Source organism: Hypomesus transpacificus, chromosome 21 (genome assembly GCF_021917145.1).
Source record: "Hypomesus transpacificus isolate Combined female chromosome 21, fHypTra1, whole genome shotgun sequence".
Taxonomy (NCBI): domain Eukaryota; kingdom Metazoa; phylum Chordata; class Actinopteri; order Osmeriformes; family Osmeridae; genus Hypomesus; species Hypomesus transpacificus.
In genome coordinates, this window is record NC_061080.1 from 1527399 (window position 1) to 1548313 (window position 20915).

General features: G+C 46.2%; 2 protein-coding genes across 3 annotated transcripts; one reads left to right on the top strand and one right to left on the bottom strand.

Moving 5' to 3' along the window:
* Positions 1-5062, bottom strand: LOC124483219 (TBC1 domain family member 24-like). The gene is made up of 8 exons (XM_047043558.1): positions 4470-5062; positions 3846-4221; positions 3018-3674; positions 2583-2738; positions 1551-1614; positions 1356-1454; positions 829-1042; positions 1-537 (listed from the first exon to the last, which is right to left on the bottom strand). Exons 1-8 carry the CDS (start codon positions 4882-4884, stop codon positions 365-367), a joined length of 2154 nt encoding a protein of 717 aa, XP_046899514.1. The 5' UTR covers positions 4885-5062; the 3' UTR covers positions 1-364.
* Positions 5063-5525: 463 nt separating this feature from the next.
* Positions 5526-11940, top strand: stx8 (syntaxin 8). 2 transcript variants are annotated; one of them, XM_047043595.1, is made up of 6 exons: positions 5526-5961; positions 6672-6771; positions 6883-6977; positions 7251-7361; positions 10026-10159; positions 11223-11940. In XM_047043595.1, the coding sequence occupies exons 1-6, from the start codon at positions 5945-5947 to the stop codon at positions 11669-11671; spliced, it is 906 nt and encodes a 301-aa protein (XP_046899551.1). In that variant the 5' UTR covers positions 5526-5944; the 3' UTR covers positions 11672-11940. The 2 variants fall into 2 exon arrangements, with proteins under 2 accessions (XP_046899551.1, XP_046899552.1); XM_047043596.1 differs by lacking the exons at positions 10026-10159; positions 11223-11940 and adding an exon at positions 7535-8636 and having other exon boundaries at positions 5773-5961.
* The last annotated feature ends 8975 nt before the right edge of the window (positions 11941-20915 follow it).

Genomic DNA, 20915 nt, shown 5'->3' on the forward strand with positions numbered 1-20915 from the left:
TTGAGACTTACAATTGTGATGCTTTATTTATACTAATTGTCAAATACTCATGTAGATAGTTAACAATCCTTATAATCATTTGAATAGCATGAAGTTTTTAACACTTAATTCAAATATATATTACAAAATATCACATTGACGAGTGAAAGTTTTCGAAAACACTATAAAAACATATTCCTCATGTATAATACACATTTAGCTTGTCACAATGTCACTTGTATACCTAACATAAACCTACAGTTCATGGAAAATATAGCCACAAGAGACATAGTGGAATGAAAACAAACACAAAGTGAATGTCAGAGGGAGCAAAATACAGCGTCTTGGTGTAACTTGACGTCAAAGGTCTGTCAATGTTTTCTCTTCAATGAGTGAAATAGTGTGAGAAGGAAATAGAGTTCTGGATTCCCCACACTTCCAAAGACTGAATCTTGAAATGTCCTTTGCAGAGAGGAGCGTTATCAAAGGTGTCACATCGCTCTGTGTAACCCTCTTGCAAATCTTCATGCAGGTAGATGGCATGACCCCCATCGCCTCCTAAAGAGATACGCACACAACCCATACTGTAAATACATCATCATTGTACAGGTGTACACACTGTCAACAACCCCTGCTAATTGTCTTTCACGAGCTTCACCGTAATATTTATACCAATACACTATACAAAAATATCCTTTTAACCCCGACACCTCTCTCTCAGTGCAAAGTCCAAACATATACAATGCTATGAGTGTTCCTATTGCAAGGCAGGGTTGACGATCCCTCAACAATGTTAAGGCATTCAAGCAGGCATATATTTTACAGGACTGTTTTCAACACTCAGTTTACCAATGACCAGCTTCTCGTTGTCTCCTGCAATGAATTTGGAGGCTCCCTCTACTTTGGTACTCTTGGGCGAGATGGATCTTTCTGAGGGGGTGTTGAAGGGGCATGACAGGCAGGGGTCATGGGGGGTGTCAGCGGAGGAGACCTCCTGAGAGGGACGCCTCCGGGACATGATGTGGATCAAAGCACATCGGTAACGCTCCATGCCTGGCCGTAGCTGAAAGAACAAGTATATTGTTACTCACTGCAATTGTAAAAGTAGCTGTGTTTCAGTGATCTGATCACTGTTAAGGACAGAGAACAGCGAAAGTGCAGTCATATGAGTTGCGAGTAAACCACAGCATGTTTTGGAGGGAAATATTTTTGTACTGTTGTCAACATGTTGTTATTTGTTTTAAAGATATCCAGTGATTCAGTGTCTGGGTATACGGGTTATATGTGTAATATGCCACAACTTGCAAAGAAAAATGTCCACCTGTGTAGACAAAATATTTTCTTCTATTCAATTCAATTATATTCTACTGTCTCACCGTAAAGACAAAACTTTCTCCAGTCCCAAAATATTGAAGTCCCTCTGAGTCAAGTCTTTTTCGCTCTAATAAATCGGTCGACAGGAAAGCACCACACACCTGTAAAATTCGATAGCAGCACAGTACATGTAAACACGGGGTAAAATGTGTAAACTGTCCAACTATTTGATGTTAGCATTCCTGTTTAGTAATTACCTCTTCATCCACTGTTTTGAGAAGCAGTACAGCTGGCTCATGTCCTTCAACATGGGAGTAAACTCTGGAGAAATCCAAATAAACATTCACATACAATCATCTGTAACTTTAAAGTGGACATGTAGTAGCGTTTTAAGTATGTAGTTGAAATTAACCTTACAGTATCATCCAAGCAGTTGCATCCAACCTAGATTTAGATGCCAATTCAAAATGACCATAGATGCAGTTTAAGTCTGATGGAAATAAAATTAGATTTTTAAACACAATCAACCAGTGTAATACCAGTGTATTGGTGGACCATGTGATCAATGGTTTCAATATTGACAGTGTTTCACCCTCGTTGACAGGTGTTTTTGGTGGTTCATTCAGTAATCATGAATCATGACATGGAATGTCTGAGTCGGTGAAAGGTCAGCGAAGGGTCAGTCACAGTCATGCACCATGTTGACTTGTCATTCTGTAGTAACCAGTCACACAACTTTTCAAACGCCACAGACCTAATCTGCCGTTTTCTGCAGTAGGGACGTGCAGCAACCGAGGGAAAGTCAAAAAAACATTTGAAGGACATTGGAGACAGAGTGCATGGATACTCTTTTGTTGACTGCTAATGTTCAATTCTATCATCATCAAATTTGACACAAATTGTGACAAGGAAATTCAAAGCATTTCCTGTTAATGTTAACGTAAAAACAAAAAACTACAACAATCAAGTTCAACCAAACTTCACTTGAAGTAAAGTAGAAATTGTTCATGCTTCTGACCCGGAGAATACTCAGTTATGCACTTCATGTTGATACAACCAACACTGCCTCTCTCAGTGTTATGTAACCAAGCCCTGAGGTTAGCTAACTTCCACATCACACTTACTTCAAAGCTATTGCTATCGATTGTGCTATACAAAATTCAAAGTTTGCATTCAGAAGGCATACTATCTACATTTAGCTTCAGCGCCATTAAGAAAACATGACATCTCTGGATGAAATATATTTCTTTCTTTTAATATCATAGGAATAGTAAAATGTGAATACTTACGAAGACAGACTTCGGACATGTTCATCTGTGCTGAACAGCCTCATAGGTTCAAAGAGGGCGAAGCGTTCTGGGATCCAGGCCCAGACAACTCTCATCTCTGTTCCCGTCACGACACTTGATTTGAAGTTTCCAAAGTCCACCGTTTGGACTGCTTGCCTGACAGATAAAATGCAGCCATTTGTTATGCAATTGATAATACTTATGAACATCATTATGGAACCACAAAGAGGCGCCGTAATGGGGGGGAAGATTAGGACGATTCTAAGGGCCCTGGTCAGACATGGGGCCCTGCAGAACCCCACACTTTCCTGTACGATTCAGGGATCCTAGAACTCCTAGCATCTCCCTTGGCAATACCTATAGTTCTAGTCACATCACGGTAATGGCTTACAAATGACGTGGCGTTACTGTTATTGGTTTCTACCATCTTCTCACCTCTTCTGATGAATGCTGACACCCTTTTGCATGAGTGAGTCTTTGTTGGCATTGAAGAGCAGATTGAGCTCCCTCCTGGTGGCCATCGGGATGCTGAAGGCCCTTTCCAGAAGCTTCTCTATGGAACAGTGGCGCGCCACACTCTCCACAAAGCTCTTCATGTCCCTCCTGAAGTCCTCTACGTCCGCCACACGCGATGAAACCGACACCTTGTACAAGCTGAGTAGGGCCAGAGCCACCCTGTAAAGAACCTTGTACCCCTCCAGCAGGTAAACATCCAGGACTCTGATGGCGTAGGTGAACGGAAGGTCAGCGAAGATCCACATGATCCAGTCAGAGTAGAACTCAAAGAGGTTCTGGTGGGAACTAGCGATGAGTTTGCGAATGCCACGACAGAACTTGTTGGCAAGGTCGCCAAAGGTCATGCAGGAGGCTCGGTAAGTGAGGAAGGTCTGGTCAATGTAACGCTTGTTGGGGTCTTTGTAGGAGATGAGGCGACAGATGCTGTGGAAACACTCTGCTTCGTCTTCGCTGAAGTGTAGCAGGAGAGAGACCAGGGCGGGTAGGATTGGGCAGAAGTTGATATCGGGGAAATATTTGCCGATGCAGAGGAGGATCTTCTTGACTGAGTTTAGGCCTGCTTTGTTGAGGCAATACCTCAGGGCAGGAAGTAGAGAAAATGTACTTTATGAATATTGCGATTCCACAAAAATAAACAGCATTAATGACTACTAACAGATATCTGTAATGACTCAGGATTTCACGAGCACACTTATTTTACCTCACAAAGCTTAGTGTAAAATAAATACTGTAGTTTGGGTACAATACCTGGGAAAACCACCATCTTCCATGTACTCTGGAAAAGGGTGTGTGGTCATCTTCTGCTCCCCAAAAAGCGTCTTCGAAACGTCCTGGTAAACATCTCTCTGTGAGGTGATGGACCTTGAATTGATGCCATGTATGATGTGGTAGTAAGCCTTTGCTCTCAGAGTGTGAGGCATGGCCCAGAACCCCGATCTGCCCATGGTCTTCAGTTCCTGGTGTTCAACGCTCAGGATCTTCTGGTAGCGCCCAGCTGCCTCTGGGTCGATCTTCTCCCAGTCCACAAACTGTCCGTACTTCATCCCTGAGCAACAGGTTATCTCCCAGTTGTCTGATTCTGAGATGGTCATCATGGGGACACCCTTCAGACTTCCCCGACTGCCTGATTAACAGAAGAATGGTGATTGTAATGTCTTTATGATCATGTTATTTATGTCATAAATATATTTTTTTCAGGATAGTGTGTATATATAGTGAATGTTAAAATGTCATGATATAATGTTATTTCATATAATGTCAAATTTAAAATGTTTATAGTCGAAGATAAGTTACTCTTTACACAGCCTATTTCTCACATGATAGAATGTGTGATGATCATTCATATTAGTTCAACACACTAGGTTTCCATACCATCCAGATCCCTGCAAGAGGAGTGCTTGATGGGCTTAGACTTTTTTGCCTTCTTGGAGAGGAGCCGAGACAAGGCTCCATCTGGACTCTTCTCCTTCTTCGTAGCCTCAAAATGCAACAGAGAATTAGACCTCGGTCTCAGGGCGTTTGATCTAGTAAAGATTCCCCCAGAAGATACGTCCGTTTCCTCAAAGCTATAGAAAGACCTAGAACGAGGCCTGGTGAGATTCTCTTCGGCTTCTGCCTGTAGGTTGTAGTTATTGCTGTTGTCTGGGCTGTGGTAGGAATGGGACCTGGGTCTCCTATGGAAAGCTGCAGAACTCTGGTTTTGCTCCACAGCTGTTTCCATCGATGATCCATCTAAATTCATGGTCCCACAATAAGAGCACTCTGGTGTTCTCGAAACATGGATCATTTCCACTGGGTATTTTCAAGTCTCGGTGACAGGGAACTCCCTCTTTGTCGGTTCTTTCTCAGGTACTGTTTACATCCGAACGTCCTGAGGGGGAGGCTTTTATGAAAGGCTGTGGGTGGTCAGGTGACTGACACAGATGGTGATAGGGTGTTTTGGAGTTTTCTCATTGGAAAGTTACAGCGATTCCCCTATCCACACTAGAAAACTAAACCATTTTAACATTGTAAGAATACATTACAGATGAATATCATTCAATGAATTGACTTGTAACACAGGTAAATCAAAACATGTAAAAAGGGTTGTATTTTTGTTAAATTGTCTATGCCAGTATTTATCTTGCCTGCTGAACAGATTTGACTGTATTCTCGGATTAACCTGCTTGAGGGATTCTTTGAAACACTTAAATGCCAAATCAACAGTAGCCTAGTTCCAAGAAATTCAAACCGTTATTATTTCAAACAACATATATTGTTTTCATCCAAACATACCCGTTGTTTGGTTATGAAACATAAAACCTCTACAAGTTTCATCTGGCATGGGGGCTTAGCTACAGTTGTGGACTTGAAAACAAACACTGTATCCTGAAGAAAACGTGCTACACTGTCAGGAATAAGTCTTGTGAGATAACAGGGACTTTGATGACAGCAGAGACAGAGCAAGCAACCGCATAGTATAAAGTTGTGTGAGTGACACAAATAGATGAAGTGAACAGCACCCTGATCAAACGCAAACTTGAATTTCTCAATCGGCATCGTATAAGCAGGACTCGTAAAGAAACGTTACATATATTTTTTCTGTATTTTTATGCTTATGTATCTCGTGAAAAAAATATTATATGCTTATACATAATACACAAGCATGTAAGAATAAAAAATACTCAATATTTAAGCTTATCCTTTCTTATGACAAGGTTTTAGCGCAATCGTTTTTTTTTTACATTCGTGTGCAAATCATTTTGTTTGTCCCACTTGGTTCACTGTTCTGACGTCAGACCTAAACAACAAGGACTGAAAGCTATTAGCCTTGGATTCGCTGTATATTTGTTTGAACTCATATTATAATGTCTCAAGATCTCTGGTAAGTAAGAGTTTTAAATAAGCAAAGTGAATTTTAACTTCCTTACGAATGACAACCTTAAAAGTACATATGAAAATCCCTGTCTCTTAAATACTACAGTAGGAGAGGACTATGCTACTAGCGTCCTCGTTAGCTGGCAATTGTTACAGTTTCTCTGTGACAAGTATTAGAGAAGTTGAATATTTATGTAATCAAAAGCATAGAAAAGTAAGTTGTGTCTTGATGTAACGTTCTGTCTGCTAAATAATTCTCATTGTTCGGTGAAATGCAAGGAAGAAGCTAAATTATTGTCGCATGATGGAAAGTAAAGTCTGACCTCAGTTAAGATCTGTGTCTTGTGATTTAGATCAAGGCTGATACAAAACGAACCAAGGGTCTTGACAGGCACAGAAAAACTCGGTGTCCGCTTTCAGGCAATAATAACATAAATAGATTCATTTGTGACTCAGTACAAGTAGCCCTTTGCTAACAGCTAGCATAATTAATTCTCAACTCGAAACCCTAGACAATGCTGTGTATGATGCAGCCTTTGTCGCTAAAACTATTAAACATCAGCATAGCACAGCTCGCAATGCTTGAGTTCCAATCTTTGACTCCTTTAGTATTTGTATTTGATCTTACCTTATCTTTTCATCGAAACATAGTCTGAGTCTAATAACTATAGGATATGCCACATACTAGCCTGGCTAACTGGCATTTTACATCTGTAGGTTACAGAACTATGATGCTACGTGCCGCCTCGCTCAAGAGATTGCAGAGAACATCCACGAGAGAAACCGGCAGCAAAGAACTGGAGGAAACCCTGCCAAGGTTAGTGACAATAACAAACGTGTTCCCTGTCAACTACCCCTAACATTGTAATGCATGATGTGAAGCCTTGATAGATGGACACCTGTATATAGAACTTGCTCTGTTATCCAGGTCAACATGAGTCTGCGAGCATCGCTACAGAAGCTGAAACAGAGCATCAGCCAGCTCAGAGAGAGCTTGCTCCGGGCCTCGTCTTCCCGACGCATGTATCCTTCTAATCACACAAATCACTGGTCATGAGACTAGTCATGCAGGAAGCCACCAAGAACTTTCACTTTGATCACAGTGCAGTTCCTCACTAATTCCAATAGATGGAAGTGTTTCCCAGCAAATCAGATCATGCGTTTCACTACCCTGAGTTACTTTGATTGTCTTTTTCTCTTAAAGACTTCACGATGCATGTTATCTTTGCTGTGTATGTGGGGTTTTCAGGTCTTTCTTTGACCATTGGCTTGACCCTAACACACCCCTCCTCCCAGAATGCAGTCCGAAGCAGATCGAAGGCAGAACCTCGTGGACGACCTGGTCACCAGGGAGAAGCAACTCAACGCCACTTTCAAGGGTGACGTCACAGAACCCGAGCCCTCAAGGTATTTCACAAAATGAATAAGCGCCCTCCTTTTGTAGGTTTACGTCAGTGGAGCAGAACTGAGCGTCTGTCAGTGACTGACGGGGATGCGTGAAAGCTCATTCGTTCAGAAGACTATCTCTCCATATCAGGCATCCAATTAAACTGATGATTCTCTACTGTGTCTCCGTGCAGAGGGGTCGAAGGATTCGCAGTCTGCTTTTGAGGATAAGTCACCGGTCACTGTCTTTGTGTGCAAAGTCTTTGGACTTCCGTGTGACCCTCATTTTGACCTCCTCTATCAATCGGAAGTTTGCTGCCGCTACGCCTTGGTGATCACACATTTGGAACCTCACAAATCATGGACGCACACACACACACACACACAGACTCAGCCTGGTTAAAGACGTGAGGGGGAAAATGTGTGACCGGAGAGCTTAAAGAGTTTACAGTTTACCACTCTTCACTGAGCTCATATCCTGTTGTAGTGGATGAATCAAAGAGCTCGACCTCACTGGCTGTATCCTGTTTTGTGTATTATCCCTAATCGAAGTGACAGATCCACACAGGAGCCTGAAAAACAGTCATTACCTGGAACTGGGGCTTGACCGGCCGAACCCAGGTGGCTTGTTTTGGGGATAGGAAGAGGCCGGTATTGCTGCGGTGTGGTTATGTGTGGAGTTCACGTCAGTGTACTTTGTGTAGAGACATTTTCGTGAATGACGGTGAATTCCTTTTCCTCCACGCTCTTTTAATTTCTCAGGCTTTGTAGTATGAGCGCTACTCCTTTTTGTTGTGCATTTTGCTCCCTTTTATGGTGTCTGGTTTAGGTCATTTATGGCTTCATAAGCGCTGGGAAAGCTTTCATCTTTTAGGAAACCCCCTGCACACATTGGTGGGCTAGTACTAACTACGTGGGTGCTGGTCATCATACGGTGTTCCTTCAAGTTTTCCTGCAAAAGTGTAATTTTGATGTTAACGTGGTGGTTAGTTTGGTCGAGTAGGGGAAGAAGGAATTGTGGGTAGTATAGCTGACCCACAGTGTGTGGTCTTTGTGGTGGGGGTATTAGCTGTGCTTGGATAACCTAAGCGCTTCCATTTTTGGGGGGCGGGGGGGGCGGGGGTAGGGTTAGCGCAGAGGGGGCTTAACTTATTCCTGAAACAATACATTCAAGGCATCTTAGACTCAAAATGATTTGGCGGAAAAAAAAGGACACCGCGCCTCACTTTGAAGGCTTTTTGAAGCGCCCATGACCCCCTCTGAACCCCCCCCCCCCTTCATCCACCCCCCTACCCCTCCCTACTTTTCCCCCAATAACCTTCACCATTTGTATTTTAGCTGCCTGTAAAAAAGTCGCAATTAGTTCAATCCGTCCTGGTGGGAGTCCTGGGCCCTCCTCTCCAGAGGCGGTGCGGCCGCCCGGGGATGCGCCTGAGCGGCCTGGCGGTCCCGCTGGCTGGTTAATTGGATCAGCTCTAATCTTCACACGGCGGGGCCAAGGCCCGGAGGAAGTGGAGGGCCTGCCACGTGGTGAGACAGTTACCAAACATGTCAGAGAGATTAGCGTCGACTGCCGACTCCCCTCGTCTCCTTGGGAACTCGGGTGAACTGCGGCGGCGTGTCGCGGGAGGGACACGGAGGCTTGCGCCCCGGCGAGTCGCCTGACCGTGCCGTCGGGCTCTCGAAAGAGCCGTCGTGGACTTTAGCGACTTTGCTCTTTTTACCTGACCTGCTACCTTTTTGACACCAATTTGTTGGTCGACCCTGGCCTGTACATCAGTGGAAGACGATACCAAACAGTTCCTTGTCGCCCCATCGTGCCAAATGCTTTTCATTGTCGTTGCAATGGTGGGAAGTCATAAATGTGGTACTCTGCGGTCTTAAAAAAAAAAAGAACAAAAAAAAAGTTACTCTTCCATAATCCACTCAGTCTCCACACTGTCTAAGGTTACGCTGAGACCTGACCAGGCGACGACTCTCCTATGGAGGGACAGGGATCGCCCCCACCCCCTTCCATGCAGAGACCTCGAGGCCTCGCCGCAAGCCATCCTTGGGGTTGGCCTCACTCAGCTTTTTCCCATTACCAGAGGAATAGCTTGGAAACCGCACGACAGTGTTTTAGCACAACACAACCCGAGTCTCATCATCCACTGCTACGTCGGAGCGAAACCCTGCTGCGACCTTGAGGCCTGGCCTTGATTAGCGTGCGCCGCCGTGTACATGCCAAACAAGCCAACCCTCAAGGTTGCATTCACTGTCTACAAACGCAGTGCTTCCTCATTAGAAAAGTAAGACAGAATGGGTAAATAAATAATCATTCTCTGATCTGAAGGGTTTGTAAGGGGAGGTGGGTGGGTGTGTGGGTGGGTGGGGGGGGGTATTTGTTATTGTACAGTACAAGTCCGTAAGCCAACGGTAGAGATTTGGGGGGAAAAGAACATGAGTTCTACAGATGTGCGAGCCACAGCGATTGTTTGCGACACGTGTGTTTAGCCTCCATATTTCATGTTGCTAGCAGGCCTGCCATGTTTACTTGCGTAGCTGAGTGTTAGCAATGCGCGTCCGTCGCGCCGGCTCGTGTGCCGGCCCCCCGGAACGCTGACTGACTGACAGGAGGTCCCCGCGGCATCTGGCGTTCCCACACGCGTGCTGACGTCACCGTCTCGTGTGACGTCGTCTCCGCAGGTCGACGTTGATGTCGGGGAGCGGCGGCGGCGGCGGCGGTGGGGCGGCGAACCCGTGGCTCGTGGACGAACCGGAGGAGACCCGGGGGCTGAGCTTTGGAGACATCAAGCAGCAGCAGCAGAGTATTATTCAAGGTGAGCGGGGACAGCTGGGGGGGGCACTTGGGAACTCTGGGACAACCTTGGGGGGGGGGGGGGCTGTGAGAAAGCCTACTTGGCAGGACTGTGTCTGTTCCTGACACCGAGGTGAGCTCCCCTGATGTACGCCTACCGAGCGCAGCCACGGGAAACAAAATGGCCACGATAACTCACATCCCGGCCGATAAGGAGTGCCCTGCGTTTTCCATTTTCGAAATGGTTCAAATGGTTCAAATGGTTCAAATGGTTCAAATGGTTCCCGCGTGGATTGGAGCATCCAGGCCGTAGTTTACCTGACTCCACATGACACTCCTTTGCTCTGTCTCTCCCTCATGATTCCAATCGCAATCTGGCTATTGTCAAGGTTGGACCGAGGAATTCATGTTAAGACAGTGAAACCAAACCATATCGAGGTTTTCTTCAACCCCTGTGTTTTTTTTTTTCCCTGTGCAGCAGTAATAGTCAAAGACCAGACCTGTGGTCACCCATATTCCCTGTGCTGGCGTGTGTCAAACGTATACAGGCAAATATAGAAGCAAAGTTCGATCCTCCTCTCTCCAAAGTATTTGAACATAGTAAGACTGCCCACGTGTATCTGTTTCTTTCCAAAGCTAAACCAAATGCGGAGGCACTGCATCACACCGTGTTCCAGAAAGCTGTCCCTTCCACCCTCACCTGGGTTCTGCTGTGCCTCTCTGCACCCTGGCCCGCTGCAGTTAGAATGTTACAATAACAGCAGTCAGGCTGAGTGGGGTAAAGTGCTGCTCGATGACTCACACGTGGCACACTATGAGCCTCTACAAGCCCAATAGCCTGTCATTCCCAGTCCCTGAATGGTTGTCCTGTGACATCACAGTGCAATAAATTGCTCCCACCTTACAATGGGCTCAGTACCGACTTTTGTTTTTTTTACCCAGCTGCTACATTGAAAGATTTCTTTCGAGTGGGTACACGTATCTTTAAGGTGATTGATTATTAGATGTTTGTGACTTGACTCTGCGATCACAGCATGATGGTAATCCATCCCTCCCTCCCTCTTTCCTATATTCGTTCCCTACAGTCCAGGATGCTGGTTTGGATGCGTTGGCAGAAGTCATCAGCAGACAGAAGCTGATGGGCCGGGAGATTGGTAACGAGCTGGATGAGCAGAACGGTGAGTGCGTGTGTGTGTGTGTGTGTGTGTGTGTGTGTGTGTGTGTGTGTGTGTGTGTTGTAACATCGGATGGAGGAGAGGATATGGAAACGTTTACACCGAGAAGAAGTTCCATTCACACGCCCGCCCCCTCACCACCGTGTGAAATCAATCAGACAAGCGTACAGTCATGGAAAGAGAATCGCTTCGGTGTTGGGTCATGTGACTCGCTGGACACGACCCCCTTAACCACCTCGGTCAGTGACCTCATTTTGAGGTCGCCACGACGACGTCCTGCTTTCCCCCGCGTTTGGGATCCGTGCGGCCGTCATGGGCTACACAGAGGAACGCGAGCGCCCGTCTGCCCGTTGCTTTAATGCATTGTGGTAAGAGCAAGTGCTTGGAGCCCTGAAATCCAATCTGCTCTGAGGTAATGGGACGGTTTCCCATAAATAACTCCATCACAGCAAGCCAGAGTGTATCAGCTCCCTCGGACGCTGCCGACACAGGCACTCGAGACGGAGGCTTTGCCCGGGGTTGGTCATCCGTCTCCCCAGAAGAAGTATTAGATCAGTGTTCCGCTAATGCGGTTCTTGTCAGAACGCACACTCGTACCTGAGACGTTCATACACACACACACACACACACACACGTTCTTGCATGTGCAGAGTGAGAGTTCCTGGAATTTGAACTCTAATGGGTGTAATTAAGTCATTAAAAAGCCATCACGATAAACTGCACTTTGAGTCGAACGAAATGAGTCGGAGGAGTTCTACCTGGGTCCTGTTGGTTCGCCTTGTCAGAGAAGAGACAATAGTCAAAGGACAACCAGACGAGGAACAAGACGGGACGAATAGTGTCATTCTCCATGAGCGCAGCAGAGTAATCAGTCCCCCGAAGGAATGCAGGGCTGAGAGTTCATTAGTTCCTGCTTGCTGTTCTTGGCTGGGCGGAGGTGCACCACAATGCCACAGTCCCGGGGGCGCTGTCATTAGCGGGTCGTTGGGCTAAATTGTGCTTTTCTTTCTCCTGCGCGGGCTGCGAAAGAAAAGTGGTGACATGATTGGTGTTTCCCCCCTAAAGAGCTGACAGTCTTGTCCAACGGAAGTCAAGTCCTGCATCTGGATGGATCTGGAGGAGGGAGGGGGAGTTGGCCAATCGTTGGATATCCCAGTGGCGTGAAGCAATAGCTCACTACCCTATCCTTTATTAAATCTCACGATTCTTGCGGTTCGTCCAAAGTGTTTTTGAAGTTGTGCTCACATGAATATTCATTGGCTGCCTTGAATAAAACGTCTGTTGGTCTGCGAGGAGCAGTTCCAAAGCATGTGCGGCTTCGCTACTCAAGAGTACCACAACAAATTCGGAGGTTGCGCAAACGAATGACCTTGGAAACAAATGAGATTCCCTTCTGCTGGGAATTCCAGCCAACGTGGGCCTCTTCTGATCTCCAATGAGAAGGAGGGAGAGAGAGAGAGGGAGGGAGAGAGAGAGAGGGAGAGAGAGGGAGGGAGAGAGAGAGAGAGAGGGAGAGAGAGAGAGAGTCCTGTTGCCCTCACACTCGCTCCATCTTCTCATCTCTTTCAACGCTCAAAGTCAGTTTTTCCGAGAGCACGGGTCCCAACTGGCGACCTGCAAGCCTTAAATGAGAGGAGGAGCGGGGCATGGAGAAACGTACGAGCGGTGGAATGGTACCTTCAGTTCAAACGGGAAGTGACTTTTGCTCTTCTAGTGTACGGTTCCCCAGAATGGCGATTTTATTTTTGGCTTTTACATTTTATTTATCTTACGGCCAAGAGTTAAGCCAGAGGGAAACCCAACCTCTAGTCGATATGAGTTTTAGGAAAGGTCACATTACTCCACCTGCGTATGTAGGACTCGGTATTGGCAATTCCCAACACAATAGCCTGCATACGACATCATAGCACTGTAGGTCAGGTCACCATACAAACCTGGAGAGCCAGCATATCACAGTACATAGTAGGTCAGGACACAATAGGTAGTATAAACCTGTCCTGTGAGTCTGGGAGGGAGGTGATAAAAGTTGAGGAAGATGGAGGTGGGGGGGCCCTCAGAGAACCTTTCCAACACCTCACATCTCACCCCTCTCCACCGGCTCCCCGCTGAAATTTACAGCCCGGCTTCGAGTTCGCAAGGCCCTCTGACGCCCGGCCGTTACTCACCAGTCCTCTGGGCTCTGGTCTTCCTCTTCTCCTTCTCCTCCTCCTCCTCTCCTCACGGTGAGTTATAGGGAAGATGGCAGCTCCCCTAAGTGTGGGACAGGTGGAAAAAGAGAATATATCACGCAGGGCCCGAGCGCTGAGCCAGACCGACTTCAAACAGTGCTAGCCTGCTGATTGTTGAGGGTCTTGAAGTTCCCAGGCTTGATTTAGGGGTGTTGGTGCCCCACAGGGCCTGTCGAGGGGAGCTTTAAGAGCCACGGCATTAGCATGAGGCTGTTTTAAAGTGGTGAGTCTATTGGAGTCCCATGCTTTAGTAAGCCCTGCCACAGTGAAGAGTCCACACGCCAACGTAGGCATTTAAGGAATGTCGATTCTGTGTTTTGAAGCATTGAAATCCTTTGTGTTACAGTTCCGTGTACTTGAATACGTACACTAGACTTGGAGTTGTGCTCGATATGGTACGGCGCACTCTTATGAGGCACCGAGGTTCATTTCATGTTTTTTCAGCAAACTCTGAATTCACGGAATAAAACCTGGAATGTTTTTCCTTCCAACGTCGTACTTAAATTACTGGAACTATATCGAAAGACAGCTTTGTAGCTGCTGCATTTCTTACTTGTATTAAATGACAAAATCGACGACGTGAAAAGTAACAGGATAGGATAATGCTGTCGGAGCGACGGGGAAAATGGATTTTTAAAGTTATAAAGAGGCGAAAGGCAAGCCTCCTCGTTGGTCCTGACAATTGGTGCTTAACCTTGCCGTCCTTTCGAGTGTTCTGTTTTTCCATCTTTTAGGGTTCCTCCTCCCCCTCCGCCCCCCCCTCTTCCTCAATCCCACACAGTACCGTAGGTACTGTTTTGCTATAAATAGATTAGGCTGTCAGTAATGTGGCTGCCCAGTGAGACCCTGACCTGAGTGCAGTGAAGGTTGCAGCGGGCTCCTTTTCAGGAAGTGACATCAGCTGAGGTCGACAGTGGATGTAACCCTGCTCAAGCAACAGAAAATAACCAGAGGTCCCCCCCTCCCCCCTTCCCCATCTCCCCCTCCTCCCCTGGTCGACAATGGCTCGTTATGGACAGTAAGGCAGAGCTGAGGAAGCCACCTTCCTGGTACACTGTTAAAGCACCTGACATGCATGCCCACGTGAAAAGTTTTCCATCTCTAAAGGTGGTGCGCTATCAACAGACATTTTCATATTTCTACACTGACGTGGCCAGACAATCTTATTTTCGTTTCCAAATTCAATGTGGCAGAGAACAGCCCTCGGAGTATAAGTAAAATGTCCTACATCAACAACATGACCTTTTTATTTTTTTGCCGTTAGAATCAACGTTGTTTGACTTTATTGGTGTTGATGTTTCTCAGAATTGAAACTGTAACAATGACATCAGCGCCTGTCAGAGGCTTGTGGCTTATGAGTGACAGACAGACAGGCAGTCAGTCTTGTTAAAAAGTTTAAAACTTTTTAGGGGTTTAAAACTTTAATAGTCTCAGTGGCTAGCCTCAAGGCTCTCCTATATGAAGTATCCTTAGAAAGACGTTGAAAGAAACTTTTAAAGACTACTTTCCATCAAACCCCCACACATTGGTTAGCCCTTACATGGAGAAAGGGAGGCTTTTATTTCCATGTCTGCTTATTACAAGCACCATTAGGAATCAAGCTTCGCTCGGCTTGGTCTGATCAAGTGAATGGAGGAGTTCATCTCTTTTCCACTCACACTCTGGTCGTTAGATGTTAGTTAATCAACAGGACTTTCCAGCTAAGTCGGCCTTCCGAGCTTCCCTTCACACATAAACCTTTCAGAGGAATTAGTCACCGCCACTGGGGTTTCTTCCGTGTTCTTTCCTCCACCTCCATCCTTATTTTATAAATAGACCCACGGGCTTGAGAAGAGGCTGGCGAATCGGATCGCACATCAAATATCCCCGGCTCTCCTTGACCTATCGAAGGCCTGCCCCGGTTCTTGTTTTGATAATAACAAGTCCTGGGCGGGTTTCACTTTTGCTAGGCAACCCGTATCTTAGCTTTTATTTTTTTTTATCGAATTTTTTTTGCGAGGAGAGACAATGTTTTGTTCAAAGTGAGCTCATGCCGGACGGAAAGAAACACAACTTGATTGAGATTAAGACCTTCTGGGAAGGCGTCTGTGGTCAAAACCCCAAAGGGAAGGCCGCGTTTTAACTGATACATCTGATCTCACCCCAAGTCAAACATGATGTCTCCCACTCACAAACAGTGTGATATTGACTCATTCTCTCGGATGTGCAGGGTTCTGATAGGTGTCCATGGACAACCATTAAACAGGCTTAAAACAAAAGTCATCTATTAGCCACAGACGTGTACCTTCACTGTACTTCATCCACTGACCTTCAGCCCAGGAGATAAACTCAGTCTTCCATACCGTGCAGTCTTTCACACCATAAAAGGGACTGGCATGGGAACTCGATTATGACTGTGTTTCTCGCTAATAATTAGGTCATTGATTGGCTCCTACTTCAGCAGAGGTTGTACTGTTCCTGCTAATGACTTCCAAATAAACAGCGTCCGGTGACATCAGCCCTGTGACGGCCCACCGTGGAGAACAGAGCTCTCGACTTGGTCACACTTAAGAGAAGCAGTCCGACGAGCAAATAAACACCGCTAACAGTTCTGGTGCTCGACGGCAAGGGTTGGGTTCGTGGATTGATTTATCGTTGGTCGGATTCGCCCGGGCAGCCATCGAGGGTGGAAGCGCTGCATGTTTGGGTGTGGCGTGCGACGTACGGAAATGTGATGTGGTCAGAGAGGAGGCTCAGCCTTGTGTCACTGGGAAATGGATGTCAGCCAAAGGAAATGACTGAAACAGCGGCTGGCGTTTTGACACACCTTTATCTCCCTCCATTTCGAAAAAGCTCAATTGCCCTGACGTGTAGAGGTTCATTCATGTAAATACAACTCGGCATAGCTGACTGAACATGATGTACGAAGTTAATTGCTACTGCTTCTGTTTTCCACTTGAACTCATTCATCCCTAGCCTGACGTTGTCATACTCATAATTCTAGTCAGAATATGAGTCTGATACCGCTCCGTTGGGCTGTGAGTATGGGACGTGTTTCAACCGAACCCGGACTAAAAATGCCTCTTCGCTCAATTGGATAGACCTACAACCAATCAGAGCAACGTAGTATGTTGTTTGTTCAAAACGAATTCAACCCAAGCGCTCTTTGGTGATGTGGTTGATTACGTTACTGTTGATCATCTGTCCATCATCGTATAAAGCCCGCCCTGACAATTTGATTGGTCCGAACAGTTCCTGTTCGGACATAGTTTTCCCCAAACCGAGCGACCCCAGACCCAACTTCCCAACCACATTTTTTTGTGGGCGGGCTAAGTTCGGCTGGCACCCAGGCTAATCCATTCCGTTTATTTGTTGAAAGCTCATAATGAAGCATACTTCACTCATCTACTTAATCTATTAATACTTACTTATCAAATGTAACAGACATTCACTATAAAATACTTTCCTCACCGACAGCTATGATCTGAATTGGGTCTTTTTCTTGGAAGTCTTTTTCTTTCTTCCTATTTTACAAGAAGGTCCTTTTCTTCCTGTACATTGGCAGTCACTGACCTTGTCCTTATTTGGTCTTCCAGGAAGTCCGATGCTTTTCAAGTCACGGCTGATATTTTGACGCCCCTGTGCTCTCATACTCTGTGTTGAATGACCGAATTCGGTGATTGTGACATTCTGTGCTCTGAGTCAGATGGAAAGATCTTTTGTGAGGAGTCCTGGGATCCTGCCAGCTTGTCGACTCATCGATTTCAAGTATTCTTTCTAGATGTACGATTGGTCGAGAGGACAGCTGTTTCTTCATGGCCGGTGTATTCAATCTCTGATTGACAAAAAACACATTTCCTTTTTCAGCATCATACTCATCTTACCAACATCCCTTAGCCACAAAAAGATTGTACATTTCAACTTGTTGGAAATGCATGGGAGCAGCCCATGTCTACTACCCCCACTAAAGCAGAATGTATTTGCCACTAACAACTCTTCCATGTGATCGAGCGACTCATTCTACGTTTAATAACATTAAAGCAGCGTCCTACTGATCTGGACCAGGGTACAATCAATCATGAACCGTCTCCCCCTCGTTCCATTACTCCACTGGCGGTTTTCTTCAGGCGTTTGTCTCCAGCCAGACCTATGAGACGCTCCCGGCGGTGTGAAAACGCAGGGCTAACAATGACGTGAAGGGTGGATTCGGGTCACGCCTGCGACCGCGGGGGTGATGAATGGTTCCCCCCCGTCAGGGGCGGCGAGCTCATTTGCATGCGGCGACTCAAAAGGGGTCCCGTCCGAAGGTGGCTTCATCAATCAACTCCTCTCTTGCTTTACCTCTCAGCGGGACTGATGCACTCTTTTGAGTTCAGATGTCGTGTTTTTTTTTGTGTGTTTTTTTCTTTTTTTTTTTACACGGCTTCGGTTTGTTGCGCCGATTTGAGGAATGACAGTCGAGGCCGTCATTTGTAAAGGGGCTGTCAAGCGTCGCCGGGCGGACGGTTCAGTCGGGCGCCTCCGGTGCTCCTTTTGCGAGGGGTGGCATGCGCAATTCATGTGCTAAGGAGTTTACAATCATCCATAACCGTGGAGATAAATGAGGCCTTTTCCATTTACTGCTCAAAGCCGTGGAATGACTTTGCTGTGGTGTCGCACCTCAACCAGCGAGTCATGTGAACCAAGAAGATATTGAATATGCGAGTCCCTGAACTACTATGAGTAGTGGGGAAGTGTATATGAAAGCCACATATCCTAAATGTTTCCGTATGTGGTTCTCCTGGCTGGATGCCAGAAGGGTGAACCCAGTCGCACATCCTGCTGGGTTATTTAGCGAGGGCAGGAAAACGGCTTGGTCATACCTGGCATCGATCAACGCTTCCCCACATGTTAGGGGCATTAGTCGTGTTTGGGTTTTGATATAGTGTCCCTGTTGCGCCCATCTCACTGCCTGCTTGTAACTTAAAAGGAAGAATTTACAGGATCATCCCAGGGCTGATGGAAGCGATGGGCTCTGTGCAATGCCCTTGTTTTTCAGCGTGCACGTGTAACTGTTCCTGCTACGGTTCTATTGAAGAGGTTGACGTTTTTTTTTGTTTTTTTGTCTCTTAGAGTTAGGAGGACGAGGACAGCGATAGTTCTCTGATGGTCAAATCTTTTTTTTCCCCCATCAGATTTTTTCCCCATAGATGCCGTAAAGCATCTCTAAGGTAGGCCAAAGCAGTACTAAGTTTTACCCTTCTCCTCTGCTGGATTGTTCTTCATGAAAGGACAAGTGTCTGAAAATAGAACCATTTTGACAGTTTGATTTTGAAAAAAAAAAATATTGGCGCCGACGGTGTCAGCAGTCCAGGGGCAGACAGACGGCAGGTGGTGGCACATTCACGACAACGGCTGATAGCTGCGTGTGGATGCAAGACCTGATCATTTGCAGCTGAATATGAATGAGATGACAGATTGAGAGAGCGCTGTTTTCAAAACACGCCAAAGGAATGAAGCGCCTTGCACCGGCGGTTAACCATTTTGAAACGTTTAATTTATTCCCTTTTAAGACCGTGTTGGAGTTTCTAAGGAGTTGGTTTCTCCACCGAACAGTAGAAATTATGTTTGGTAGAACTGAAGGGTTTTATCAGAAAACAGTCCTACTTGTGTACCGAGTTAGAAATCACTTTCTTCTTAGGTAAGGGATTTCAGAAGCACTTCAGGGCTGGCTGCCACAGTTCTCTCTGGATCAAATGACCCTGAGTCTGCACAGAGAAAGGTGGAGCAAAGGGTTTCTGTGGCAATTTGTGCTTCAAATGGCTAAATAAAACCCCTCCATCACAAGGCTATTCAACTCCCATATCTCACATTTAGCTCAGCGTTTCTAACAACGCAACCTTCGGTAAACAATTTGAAGTGCACATCTCATCCCTGATACTTTTTTTGGTGTTGTCAGCAATTGAGTAAGTAGAGCTATATCAGATCGCTGAGAGTCCCAGGTTTTAGAGATGGAAAAAGACTTGATAGAATAGTTGACAGCCTCTGACTGATTTAAAAGGAGTCATTGGGATTCACCCGTTCCCCCGCCGTCTCAGCCTTCGACACAGCATCTCGACGAGTTAATAACGGGGGAATGAAGACCACCCAATGCCCTTTAGGCTTGGCCGAGAGTGCGGGGCAAAGTGGATCCTCTGTAAAGGCCCACGCACGCTGTCTCACTCTCATGGAGACGCAGCGGCAGCAGGCCGGGGGGGAGACCCGGTCGTCTTGGGCCGAGGCGTCGCCCTGCCGTAGCTCATCTGCACCTCATATGTTTTCTTGCCGTGGCCCCAGATCACAACCAGATGTCCTCAAAACACACACACACAGAGGGAGAGAGGGAGAGAGGGAGAGAGGGAGAGTGAGGGAGAGAGGGAGAGTGAGGGAGTGAGTGAGGGAGAGAGGGAGAGAGAGAGGGAGAGGCTGCCTCTAGCAATAACACATAGATAGCCAGACAGTGACATGCTCTTTCTCAACCTATTAGCGGGGCACTTTATCCTTGGCGGGAAAAAAAAAACCTGTTGAATGTAGAATAACATTTGTATCTAAGGGAGATAAACAAACGATATCGCTGGCTCTTCACCACCTCTTCAGAGTTTTGGTTTTTGATGTTGTTTGGTGTTTTTGGTGGTGAGACAATTCCTGGAAATGCACATTATTGGATTTTGAAGCTGAGAGTGTGGGCTCATGACTGTGCCTTAGAGTAATCCATCTCCTTAAAGCGTCTTAGCTGACATTAAGAGGGACTTAGCTGGCATTATGAGTTTACAGTGGTTGTTCTCAGACCACAAACACACCAGTATCGTGGCATTGGTCTGATAATCACTCACACTTCAGTGACAGGATTGAGCCATTGTTTTCGATGTAAGCCGAAATTGGACTTCAATAAATGTGGAAAAGTGTTTTTGAATTGTTCCCTTTGATTTTATTTCGATTTTTTGGAAAATGTGGTCATCGTCGCTTTCAAACTGTTTTGACGAAAACACATACCAACACTGAACAGGAACGTTAACGGTGCTTTTGCTGTATTTAATCAGCATTGTGAGTTTGCTAAAGTGAAAACTGGAATGTTCCGGAGTGTCGGCATGGTCCGCTACCTGGGTGTTCTGTCCTTACTACTTCACTAGTGCTACTCGTAAATGAAGGAGTTACGGCTATTATGATTGTGTTCACATACTCATGTCACCATGTTTCCTTTTTTTGTCGCGGAAAGTTGCCTTACGTCTGTGGTATGCGTATAATTTTACGCCAAAATGGCTTCAACATCTTCGCATCGCTGCGTCATTCTCCCCTGGAGAACTTCCCTCGCACGCCGCCCGCTGAGGAAAAGTGTGTTTGCCATGTGTGGTGGGACAGGCTGCAGCGCTAGCTGGCA